Source organism: Periplaneta americana, chromosome 9, assembly GCF_040183065.1.
Source record: "Periplaneta americana isolate PAMFEO1 chromosome 9, P.americana_PAMFEO1_priV1, whole genome shotgun sequence".
Taxonomy (NCBI): Eukaryota; Metazoa; Arthropoda; class Insecta; order Blattodea; family Blattidae; genus Periplaneta; species Periplaneta americana.
Genome location: NC_091125.1, coordinates 118,674,118 through 118,687,482, shown reverse-complemented (window position 1 = coordinate 118,687,482; position 13,365 = coordinate 118,674,118). Strand labels below are relative to the sequence as shown.

The following is a 13,365-nucleotide window of genomic DNA, read 5'->3' as shown; positions in this document are numbered from 1 at the left end:
ATTAAAGCATTACTTTTTAATATCTTAATGAATATTTATGATTGCATTTGTTACAATTTACAGTACCGTGTCATTTAATGTGACAATTTTAATAAAAAAAATGCATTTTTGTCAAGTAACATCTAGATTAGCATATAAATATCAAAATACAAACTTACAGCAGTAGGAGAATACTCTCTTAAATAATATGAATACCTCTCAAGTTCGAACAAGGTGTATGGTGCATTTGTTTTGTGTTGTGTGCAAATTTAATTTCTGCTTAGGAATGGGCAATGTCTAAAAAGTGGAACATTCTACTTCCCACAATGGGTATGAGCTTGACACGGGAAAATTTCCTGAAAATTTGGAATGCCCCACCATATCAGGGCATCTGCAACCCTAGTTAGCAATTTTCGACTAAAGCAATCAGAATTTGATCCCTTGTAGATGTGTAAATTTTACAGTGAACAAAGAAACTGCAAGAACTGATTCCCTTCAAGTGCTTCGGTTTTTCCTCCCAGTCTCTTTCAATGAATTATAAAATGTTATCATATTATCACTTTATTGACTTCAGAAAGTTATTGCTAACTATAAGGCTTGTTAATAGAAAAATATCCTTATAATCACTAGGGCTGGTGGTTTCTGACTCTGAACTTAGAAGTTGACTGTTAAACTTACTACTGATAACAAGGGGAAGAGAACATAAAAGAGTACTGTACCGAAACAGACAGAGTATAGTAAACAATGTCAGGCAATGCGACCATATGGACTATGAGCCAATAAGAATCTAATTTCACCTCATTCCCTAACCAATTAACCAGACTCTGCTTGTGGGTGTTGTTAGAACAACAAACTGGATATATCTAACTTAAAACCAATATTTTGGGTCGGAAATCACCAGTCCTAAATGTTGTGAAGTTCAATTGGATACAGTATTATTCTGCAAAGAGAAATCACAGCACAGGCAAAATGTCTAAATTATAAATATAAATTATAAAGACTACAAAAAAGAAAAAAACAAACAAACAAATAAAAAATAACCCACACAATATTGGGACTGAGCGAAATCTAGTTTGTTTATATATATATAAATTACAACATATCAGTTTCTTAAAGATGTAACTTACCTGCATTGAATAAAAAGTACTGGGCCTTCATTGGAAGGAGTTTCTTGTTGATGTTCATCTTGTGGCTACTTCACTGACAAATCTGCAATTTGATGCATGTGTGTATATGAAGAAAAGTTATCTTTCTAAATCTGATAAATTAGAAGTACTTGCATTCTACAACTAAAAATGTAATTGTTTTACAAAATAAATAAAAAGTCACGATTCACCCATGAAGAGGACATTGTAAGACATCACAATCAAATCGAGTATTTAGGAATAAAGATAAATCATGTTGGAGATTATGAAGAAGAAATAACGAAGGTAAATTTTAGATATCAGTATTAATTGGAGTTCTGGTAGGACAAGAATATTCAAAAGAAAATAAAAATCACGATCTACAATAGCATTATGAAGAGTGAATTTAAATTTTATATATCTTCTCACCATTCGTGAGCTGCCACAAGGGACAAAGAGTACTTAACCATAGAAATGTTTACAAGTTCATGAAAAACCATTAATTTTGTTTTAACAATGAAATTCTTACAAGTACATAGCTGCAAATAATTTTTTTTGAGATTAGTGGAAATATACCTATTTTTAGAAAGGTAAGTGTTACAAAAGAGTAAAGAATGCTACTGAACTTAGTTTGATTTCGAATATAGGTGATTCTTCAGGACAGCAATTGATCCTTTCAATTCAGCTACGGTTACAATCGGAATAATAGATGTAGGTATTCCAAGCCTCTTAAACACATCTTTCATGAAGAGAGTAGCGGTACCTCTTGCTCCAACCAGAAGTCCGATTACTTCAAGCTCTTTTAGCTGGTATTTTTTGAGGCAATAGGGAATGGTAGGATTGTAGATATTCTTTTTTTCATTATCCACTTCTGTTGGCTGTTCCTCATCCATTTCGAAATGCACAGTGGGATCAATTATGTATCCAGATCTTGTAGATTCCTTGAAAGCTATTATATCTATGCGCCGTGTACTTCCAATGACGTAGAGACCATGTACTTCTTCAAAGGTGTTGTAATCGGCATCTTTAAGGGCAGTGGCTATAATTGATCGTACTTGGTGGTGTCTAGCGTTTCGCAGAGCTTTGCCGTGCGAACAGGATCCCAGGACGGGTGCAAGAGTTTCAACCTCGTTGTGGCAATGCCTACAACAGTTGTCTTGAGATCTTCCCAGCACAGCATGTACTGCAGCAACATTTCCAACCATTTTAATGCCATTCGCTGTTGGAGAGTCCTTCGTGTTTACAAATCCATTTGTTGGCACCAGGATATTGTTTAAATAAAACTACGCCTTTCCCTTTCTGTGGATGACGACACCAAATATCAAATTCTCTGTTCCTCAGAAGGTTACGAATCTTTGTAACATTTAAGAAATGTTCATTCTTATGAAATAAGGCATCTTCTGGAACAATGTTCAGAGATTGGGCACATCTAATGCTCTCCTTACGAACCTGACGTGTTTGTATGATGTATGGGTTTTGAGATTTGTGTAAACATCGAAGGGCATTAATTTGTTGTAGTAGTGCTTCCTATTTTGTTCGAAAAATTCCTAGTCCTTTGTACTTCCTGGGACTATAAATCATTGCATCAGGAATGTCTGTAGGCAGATTCAGTACCTCTTTCAGTGCACTTTTTATTAATTTGTCGGCGTCATCCAAGAACTTTTTTGGTATAAGTTCAGAAGGGATGGTTTGAAGCAGAAGTTTGAAAGAACAAAATTAAAATTACTTGCTACAGAAATGGATTTTTGCATAGAGTAGCTCGTATATACAAAAGAGATAAAATTAGAAATAAAATCATCAGACAAGAATTGAATATAGATAGCACAATTTTGGACTACATTAGAATGAAACAGTTATATAGTCACACAAAACGGATGATAGAGCAACAATTACAGAGAAGCACATTGGAATGGATATCTCAAGAAAAGCGTAATAAAGGAAGACCAAAAACAAACATGTGATTAACAATGTAATAACCAATAACCAATATATTTACGCTTCTCTTTTGAACATATTACTCTAGTTATGGAAAAGATTAGTAGATGAATGAGTATTCAATCTTTCCATCTCCAAAACAAACAACGAAAATATGTGTTTCTATTATTAAACACTTATCTCACAATAGTCTTTGTTGTGTATGCTAAATGTATAATCCCAGTTTTGTTGTAATTGAACATTCTGTATTGAATAAAGATTAAAACAAACTTAAATATTTTTACACAATGATCTTCATGACAAACAATATTCTTAGTGTTGTCATGTTAATTTAATTTTACTTCATTGATTATTGCATCTAAGTAGCAAAAATTAAAAGTGTTATTCATAGACATTTCACTAGCCGACACTACGAGCATGCTAAACTAGCCCCAGCTATTGACTGGTTACTTGTACAGGATTCACATATCATATCGCTAACACTGGTTTATGAATACGAAAAATGATCATCCACCAGAAGCTTGCACTAAGAATGTGTATAAATACGGCTCTAAGATTCTTAAGTTTCATTCAAATGTCTTATATTCTCATTCAGAAAATTATGTTTGTGTAATATGCTTTTTTCATTTTAAATAGGAAATAGAAATCTATTATCATAACTAGCAACAACAATAACTGTAAAATATCAGCAATGAGGAAATATGTGCATCCAATGTCTACCCACTTCACTTGCGTTGATTCGGATTCTGTATATTGCGGATAGATGGCAGGACTGAGACCCATTTTCAAGTTGCACACTACTTCGACTGGCCATGCTATGCATGATGTGTATCTGTGAAGAGTTATGTCACGTACTAAGGTGAGTGTATGTGTAAGTGTAGCATAGGGAATGAGTAAAGATGATGATGGTGATTAGGAAGGAAGAAGGGGAAACCCAGTGCTGGCACGTAGCCTACTCCTGTCGAATAGCACATCCCTTTCCGACAGACAAATCACTATCAACAGTGACATAAGTCTTCTCTTCATATGCACAGCAGAAAGATCTAGGCATACTGGTGCACAATCTAGTAATTAGAAGTTGTGCACCGCCACCTCTCCTAGCTCCAAGGTAGAAATTTTTCACGAAAATCTATAACCCCACCGGGAATCGAACCCGGACCAGCTAGTCTGAAGACAGACACGCTACCATACAGCTAACTCGGCGGACACAATGAAGAAATATAAAATTCAGAAAAAATAAAATGATATTAATTTTATTACCAATATGGTGTTGTAACCAAAATGTAACTAAACAATACTTCGTTTTAATTGAAATTTGATTACATAATTCTAAGTGCTTAAAATATATGTGAGATATTATGAGTTCTTAATGGAACAAAAGGTAGATTATATGTAGACATTAACTTGATAACAGTTATCTTTGATGCCATATAAAAACGAGATTTAAAAAGTGTGAAGAATTAGTGCACCAAATTCATAATCAGATAAAAGAGCTGCAAGGTTCATGGAGACACTTATCACAGTGGTACTTCTATAAGTCTTCATAATTTTGTTCATTCAGCAATTGATTACACAACCGATGTCAAGAGATAAATTTTCAATAAAAATAAGAGTACCTATAATATTTTCGTTCAATACTGCAGTATGTTATTAAATCTGAACTGTAGATTCTTTTGTTAAGGACAAAGCAGTCAGGCTAGAGATGGTTAGTATTTTGTGAGGACTGGAAATCTTATTTAATTAAATTTATTTTAAAATCTCTTTGAAAGGACTAATACCTGTAAGAAGTAAAACAGTTATACAAGATCAATATATTGACCAAGTTATAGATTTTAACTCTGTAGAGAGATTATTACATTTCTAACATGAAAAATGGTATGGAGAAGTCACACATTTTTATCGTCTATGGGATACAATACCTATTAAAAGAAAAAAAAAAACTTAAAAATAAAGCTAGAAGAAACACTCAATCTTATAAAGTAACGGCTCTTTCATCAATATTTTACAGCAGTGAAAACTGAATTGTAAGAAAAAAAGCAAATGATAACCGAGCAACAGGGATGAGAATTTTAAGGAAAGTAGATGGTGACTCCACAAGATAGAAATAAAGAGAACAGAAGAAGAAATGAAAATATCAATGGGCCTCTGACACGAAAAGAAAATGAAAATTATTAACAGAATGAAAAGCAAAGACTAAGAAACCTAAACTTACATCTAAAAATATTCGAAAAGTTCCACAAAGAGACAGAAAGAGAGACAGCGAGAGAGAGCGCGAGAAGATATACTAAATTTCGGAAAGCTACATATGCATTGTCGTTAGTGTGGTGGTGGTATTATTATCATTATTATTATTATTATTATTATTATCATTATTATTATTTAATTCAGAGTCCAACAATCCTCGATTTTAGGTGTTAATATAAATTTCAATATTATTATTTAATTCAGAGTCCAACAATCCTCGATTTTAGGTGTTAATATAAATTTCAAAACCGAAAATATTTTTACCAGCTAAGATTTACTACCGTTATTCTTTAAATTATTCTTATATAAATTGCAAAAATTTGTTTCGAAAGTCATATTTGATTTCGGCCTACATTCGGTCTTCAGCAATAATTTGATTTATTTCGAATTTTCTAAGATAAATTTCACATTCTCTCTGTCACCTACCTACAACCAAGACTCAAGACACGTTCAACACTCTTATCATTCAGAGCACAGATTCAACAACTGTCATTATCTGAACATAAAAGTCAACGTACAAATAATCATGTGAAACTTGGCTTTGTCATGGATGACTGATATAGCTTAAATGTACATTGAAGGGAAAAAAAAGACCTAAGATAAATCTAATATCTCATATTGTTTGCTCAATGTTGAAGAGAACAATAGGATTAAGTAACATTAAGCCACTGATATCCCCTGTGGGATGAAGAGTTTATACACTATTATGTAGCACTTTTAATTCAACATATGGTAACAGTGAGACATGACAAATGAAATAGTGTCATTTGCTACACAGTAATGTAATTTATAAGTTAGAAAAAAGACAAGAACTTCAAAAGAAATAAGATATTTGACTCAAAAATTATCACTACATATGCAGAAGAATTCACGTACTGGTAAGTAACGAATGTGAAAAACTCGTAAGCATAATGTGAGCATAAATTATATATAGTTCAGATTACACCGAATTGCACAGATATATTTTCGGAGTGAATTAATTCATAACTATTAATATATAATCTGCAATGAAATAAAAATCAGTTTAGCTCATCTCAATCTTTCGATTAAGTATTCTTTATAAACGACATTTCAGATCGAAGTGGTAGAACGTTATCACTTTGTGCAACTGGCCTATGGCATCTGCTAGACTCACTGTCTGAGCCACACAGTTACATATTATCATAGCTTGTGAGAACATTCTGGAGTTCATGACATCAATGTTAATGTGTACTATATAAAGGAAATTGCAGTTTATTTGTACGTGTGCTGCGAGACTGAAATAACTGCATCATCAACATGCTTCAGTCCTGCTGTGGTAACAGACCAAAATGAGGCTAAATCTCAGATAAGATAGACTAATATGCAAATCTCGCCACAAGAAATGCTAGTCCTAAAACACTTTTAATCTACCAATAGATATTACAAAAATTTAAAAAGTTCTTATTGTGCCTTCAATCAAAATGTATTAGATCTAAAGGCAAATAAAAGCAAAATAAAAGTTTGGGTTACATTCATGTATTCATAATATTGGTTTTCAATATGCTGAGATTAGATCATTTAATCTGGCAGTGTCAAATTCCATTTTTTAGCTGGAAACATCTGGAAGAGGGAATTCATTACCAACAATGATAAGATAGGCTAGAATTGCAACTAGTAGAATTGGATTCTAAGTTGGACTAGAAATGGCTACTAAATTTTGCTGAGCAAATTTCTTCTACGACTATAAAATTTGTATTGCTCATTCTGAATAACATGATGTGTGGCTTGTGAAGGAAGGTATGGTAATTAAGCAGAAAGATGGGTTTGGTAAGGGAATGTGGCTCTGGCGCTGGGGATCGAACCCAGGTCCTTAGTTCTACGTACCAAGCACTCTCACCATTGAGCTACGCCTAAGTCCAATCCACAGCACCAGATTGAACTCCCCTTCTCCAGTGTTTTTCCCTTTGTGGCCTGACTCCAAGTTGGGCATGTATATATTGACATTTTATTAAGTCAACTGCCATTATACAAGGAGCACACTCAGTTGAGTGACTTGGTGGCCGGGATTCCACAGTAATGTGCACAGTAATCTGTATAGAAATATGCACTGTTGCTAGAAGAATTTACTAAAGATTATTATTTTTTGGTCCTACAGAATATATCTGTTATTGTAACAATTAATATTAGAGGAGATCCAGTGCTGTGGATTGGACTTTGGCATAGCTCAATGGTGAGAGAGCTTTGTACATAGAACCAAGGACCCAGGTTCGATCCCTGGCACCAGAGCGAATTTTTCTCCTCTAATATTAATTGTTACCATAACATATATTCTGTAGGACCAAAAAAATAATAATCTTTAGTTAAAAAAAAAAAAAAAAAAAAAAAAAAAACCGCTGATTAGTGCACCAATTTGAAATAATAGTGATTTCATCCCGTTTCCTACGAAATTTAATATATACAGACGTGGACAAATTATTAACAAAATGGACGATTTTTATGATAATTCTATTTACAAAATTTGACTTTTCAATTTAGACTACAGTTGAAAATTTTGCGTATTTCTATCATTACAATAGATAGAAATATGCAAAATGTCAAATGTAGGCTATTCTAAATTGAAGAGTCAAATTTTGTAAAATATATATAATGAAATCTTCAATTTTGCTAATCATTTGTAAATATTCAAAAATGTCAACTGCAGTCTAAAGTGAAGGGTCAAATTTGGTAAAAATATATAATAAAAAAATCTTCAGTTGAGCTAATAAATAATTTGGAAATATACAAAATGTCACCTGTAGTTCAAATTGAAGAGTCGAATTTTGTAAAAATATACAAAAAAAATCTTCACTTTTGTTAATAATTTGTAAATATGCAAAAATATCAATTGTAGTCTAAATTGAAGAGTGTAATTTTGCAAAAATATACATACAAATCTTCGATTTTTCTAATAATTTGGAAATACGCAAAGATGTCAACTGTAGTCTAAACTGAAGAATTATACTTTGTAAAAATATATAATAAAAATCTCCAATTTTGCTAATAATTTGTCCACGTCTGTAGTCTTTAGCTTTTCCAGTAATGTCTTACTTTCCTTTATGAAACAATCTGTTAATACTGTTCAAAGTGAGGATTCAGAAGCAGGGAGTTATTTATGGGAATCTTACGAATTGTCACCCACTCAAAAAATGAGAAGAATAGCATTAACAAAGATTTCAATCTTCAGTAGGTGAGTAAAGATATCACCTTTCGATGTCATAAAGGTGAATGGGGGGGGGGGGGGGCAAAGAGATAGAGCTTCAGATTTTTATGATCTTGGCACTAAAATGAGGTGGTGTGGTCAGTAGCATCCTCTGACTGCCTTTTTACTCCAGGAAAGATCCAGTACTCAATTTGACAGGAGGGTGGACCGTTTTGGAAGTTGGACGAGAAGAATCCCACCACCATATGGGACCATCTAGTATGTAACCAGTTGCTTTGTTAATTGAACTACCAATCTTCAGGTAAATGAGCTGTAATAATTTTTTGTGACTGCTGTATGCATCAATTTGTGCCTTTGTCTACATATGAAATTTGAGCAAAGTGATTAAGTTTTGATATGTACTACAGTGTGATATTTGACATAAATTATTTAAACCTATTGTGAATCCAAATTTCAAGGCAAATCCTTATGTTGCTTGTGTGTATGAGTCTTTGTGGTATGTGGGTGTTATTGAAAAAGTTAATTATGAAAAAGGTGATGCTACAATAAAATTATTCATGCATCCACATGGGCTCTCTCCATCATTTTATTAACCTGGCAATGATAGTTGTGAAGTTCCATTTTCAAACATTTTGTTTCAAATTAATGTCAGCAAAGCCACAGGAAGGATTATATTTTAAACCAAGATTCTTACAAGAAAACTGAAGCCAAACTGTCTTAGTTGTAAAAAGTTACATTTTGTTCACATTTTGAGAAATGTTGTGACTTACACTTCTATATTTCTCTGCCAAAAAGTAAGTTATTTCCCCATTATAATTTTTTGTCTACAGATATAGCACTGTATTCTCATTACTGTACATAATTTTCAGCATTATCTAAGGTGTGGCACTTTGGAAAAAAAAATTAATTTCCAATAAACGCAAAAAAAAAAAAAAATCCTACAAAGGTAAAAGCATCATAGTAATTTAATGTTCAATTTTTATAATCTCCAATATAAATCTCTGTTACAGAGCAAGTTTCATAAAATTTCAATGATTACATTGGAAACTGTGGCATTATTTGTAATTTTTTCAACTGTGAACATGTGACTGCATTCATAACAATATTACTATTTTCTGCTTCAACGACTTCACAGATTTCAATACAATTTTAAAGGAAGTCATTCGATGAGGTATGTAACACATACGCAAAGTCTCAGCAAAATTGGAAACTGTGGGTGACATGATCTGGATGAATTGACATAGAATGACCCATGGGTGAATCTAGAAATGCATATTGAGTGTTAGTTGGAAGACCTGAGGGGAAAAAAACTGGGGAGGTCAAGGCGTAGATGGGAGGATAATATTAAAATAGATTTGAGGGAAGTGGGATATGATGGTAGGGACTGGATTAATCTTGCTCAGGATAGGGACCGATGGCGGGCTTATGCGAGGGCAGCAATGAACTTCAGGGTTCCTTAAAAGCCATTTGTAAGTAAGCACTCACTGTCATATTATTGTTATGTAAGGCTATTATGTTCAATTAGAGTCCAGCTGGGTGAAGAGAAGGTCTGCTGCCATTAGCTCAGCCAAATTAAATGAATAAATTATTATTATTATTATTATTATTATTATTATTATTATTAAAGCTATTTCTGTTATGGTATAACAAATTTTGAAACATTTGTCATTATCAGTCTGTGAAGTGTACTATACAATACAAGATCTTCAGATTTATACTTCTCTTCCAATGAAAGTCATGCTAATAACATCGTCATTAATAATCCACTGTCCCTAAATTGTAGAATGAAGACTTGCAGAGATGATTCTTTAACAAGAGTTAAAAATGGTCTGTATATTTATTTTGCCTATTTTACATCTATCACACAGGAGGAAGTCAAGCTAAGAATTTTTATGGTCCTTTGTCTGGTTTTGGACCAATAATTCCTGAACATACTGACAAGCATGGTTTCCACTTGGCCACCAACGACAATTGTATTGGTAACACCATACATGGTGACCACTGATATAGGTGTCACACTATACATGCATTTGCTTGCTGATCCAGAGTTGTACTTAGCTAATTACCTAGTTGCGACTTTTCCAAAGTTTTCTCCAACTGCAAGGCGAATGTCAGGTAATCTCATGAAAATCTCCAGCCTCATTCAAAATATCATCTTGCTATCAATTCCACTGATGCTAAATAACCTAGTACTTGATAGAACATCGTTAAATAACCCACATAAAACACCGTACATGATAATTTTCAGAAATTCCATACTATTATATGAGAAGGATCAATGGAGGTAAAGGAAGGTAGCATTCTGGTCAACAAATGAATACCTGTGGACAAAAAGGTTGTAACACGCATTTTTTGTAAAAATGTAATTTTTCCATTCAGAATGATTACGTGCACCATGGAAAGTGTGCCTATTGAGTTAATATTGGCAAACCTGATATTTTGCTAGTCACATTAGTTGTGCAGGAGCAGAAAGATTGTAATCAGTCTGTAGCTAAAAGGTTGTAACTTACAATGTAAACAACTATTACAACCTTTTTGCAAAAGAAAACACGTAGTTTTAGTTATTTTAGAAGAAGCAGCTTTTTTTTTCAGATCGATATATTGATATTATGCAATGGAGAGTAAAAAACAGAAATATTTTCAAATAAAATTCTAGCAGGATTTGAATTTTTTCTCTCTTGTAAAATTTAGAATTTGCATGTTACAGATCTTATATTTTATCTCTACCTCTGTGCAACGTCACATTTGTAGTGGGGAGGTATGAAAAAGTTGTAATGTTTTTTTTTTTTAATTTGCTGACATTCACAGCTCAGAAAAGCCACTTGAAATATAACAGTCTCTGACTGGCAGAGATATAATGAAACATCTGTATACCTTTTTTTTCTCAGTTTATGTGTTTCTTTATGGCATGTCTAACGTCACTCTGATGATTTTCATGCGATTACAATCATCTAGAGCAGTGGTCGTCAGCACTGGCTGAAATGGGTAAAGGGTAAGAGGAGCCATCCTATCATGCAGCAGGAAGAAGTAGACAGCATACCCGCTAGCAGCTACGAATGCGCCATAGTGCAGTGTGTTCTCGTGGGTAAGAGACGCTAGCCCCAGGGTGCTCTGTGCTGATGATCGCTGATCTAGAGATTTACCATATTTAATCTTTTCTTGGAGGTTTTATAAACATCTGGAAATAATTTTGTATCATTTAAAGTGACAGATTAATTTGGTTCAAAATGTTCTCGGATTTAGGGATCTCGTAACTATGTGCCAGTACGTTCCAAAAAAAAGTACAGGAAGTTTTATGAAAACTTGAGAAAAGAGATTAGGTAATTTTTGATACATTGAAAAGTATAAAATAACAAAAGATATCATTCAATGTTAGTGTTCAGAAGTAATTAATTTTGGTAATTATTATAGTAATATTGGTACCTTGGGAATACTATGCAGAAAGAAAAACTCCATAAAACAGTCAAAAGATTGTTACTTACAATGTAAACAACTATTACAACATTTTTGCATGGAAAATCAAATCGTTTTGTTCATTTTAGAAAATGAAGTACTTTTTCAGGTTCCCCTCCCCCCCACTTCAACATATTGTTATACATGTACCGGTAACATAGAATGCAATAATAGTACTATTATGAAACGAGCCTATAATGATAGTAATTAAGACGCAAGTATGTTTGTTTATGAAATGAGCGCGAGTTTCATAATTTTCATACGAGCGTCTTAATTACCATTATAGGCAAGTTTCATACGACTTTTTATGCTCGACCATATTTCTAACTTGAAATTATTCAGAAATATTCATTTTATTTGTATCTGACAGAAGATCGGAAGTGACCTTGTTCATAGCTCGAAATTGTGAGATGTGCGCAGACGCGAAAGTATTGATTTTTTCCGAAGAACAATAATGTCATTGACCTTGATGTAATGCAGAGAATGTATAACCTGGAAATTGATTTAGAATTTAAAAACGAGATGACAAATTGAATTTATTTGAATATTATTTACAATTAACGCTAAATATTATATTAACAGAACATAACCTTCTGCAACAGTATTGGATTTCCAGCCTCCGTGACGTTTCCCTCGTCTTTCGATTGCATATCCGAGAATCGAAAACCTGAACTTTAATTAATAGGTGTACTTTAATGACATGCATTAAAGGACTGCTACCAGGTGTATAATTACTACATTTCGGCATGGTCGAGCATAAAAATATATAGAACATTTTAAGATAAAATTGCCTCTTCTATAAAATTTAGAATTTGTATGTTAAAGCCTTTTTTGCCACAGGTATTCAAATAGTGTCAACTTAATTTTTATGTATAACCAAATTTATATCAGAAAATAATGTACATTAAGTAGAAGAAAAACAACTTTGCACCAGCTTTATATTGTATTAATACTGTAAGTCACCGTGATAAATCAGCACTGCACTCTAACGAACACAAGCAGTGAGGCAATAGCCTAATTCGTGTCTGGTGTTCTAGTGTCAAGAGCTACAAAATGCGAGACCTTGATGTGAGCACTTCAGCTATATTACATACACACAGATTTACCACAGTACCCAAGTTACACGAATTAACTGCAAGTACGATTCTAATGCACACAAGAAGCTGCTATTATTTTCAGGACGGCGTGAGTTCCTGCATGTCATCCATCATGTTGAGTGCTTCGTTAGGAGCAGCATAATGTGCTGAGGTACCAAAATCTGAAACAAAATTATTCAGTCCAGATTAAACTAGTCAATATAACATGCAGTGTATTCTACTTGCGACTCCTTTCTGTTCTTTTGGTAAGCTGGAATTCTAAGGTAATAAAGATCAAATGTTTTCCATATACTGTAAACATGAAGCAAGTGAGAGCAGGAGTATTATCTTTGAGGAAGACAGTTTAATAACAATATAAAGATTTTATACTAAG

General features: G+C 33.2%; 2 protein-coding genes across 7 annotated transcripts in view; both read right to left on the bottom strand.

The window, feature by feature from the left end:
- Window positions 1-12,612, bottom strand: part of LOC138706435 (major facilitator superfamily domain-containing protein 6-like) — a 30,208-nt gene extending 17,596 nt beyond the window's left edge. Inside the window, exons 1-2 of one of the 2 annotated variants that reach the window (XM_069835742.1) lie at window positions 10,509-12,612; window positions 1,107-1,188 (exon numbers count right to left, since the gene is read on the bottom strand). In XM_069835742.1, coding sequence (XP_069691843.1) covers window positions 1,107-1,164 — 58 coding nt within the window. In that variant the 5' untranslated portion in view covers window positions 1,165-1,188; window positions 10,509-12,612. Of the gene's footprint in view, window positions 1-1,106; window positions 1,189-5,708; window positions 5,819-10,508 lie in introns of those variants that run through there. The other variant, XM_069835740.1, reaches the window with a different exon arrangement.
- A 137-nt stretch (window positions 12,613-12,749) lies between these two features.
- Window positions 12,750-13,365, bottom strand: part of LOC138706433 (major facilitator superfamily domain-containing protein 6-like) — a 37,080-nt gene continuing 36,464 nt past the window's right edge. For all 5 annotated transcript variants that reach the window (XM_069835736.1, XM_069835735.1, XM_069835738.1 and 2 more), the window contains one exon: window positions 12,750-13,153. In XM_069835736.1, coding sequence (XP_069691837.1) covers window positions 13,071-13,153 — 83 coding nt within the window. In that variant the 3' untranslated portion in view covers window positions 12,750-13,070. The remainder of the gene's footprint in view (window positions 13,154-13,365) is intronic.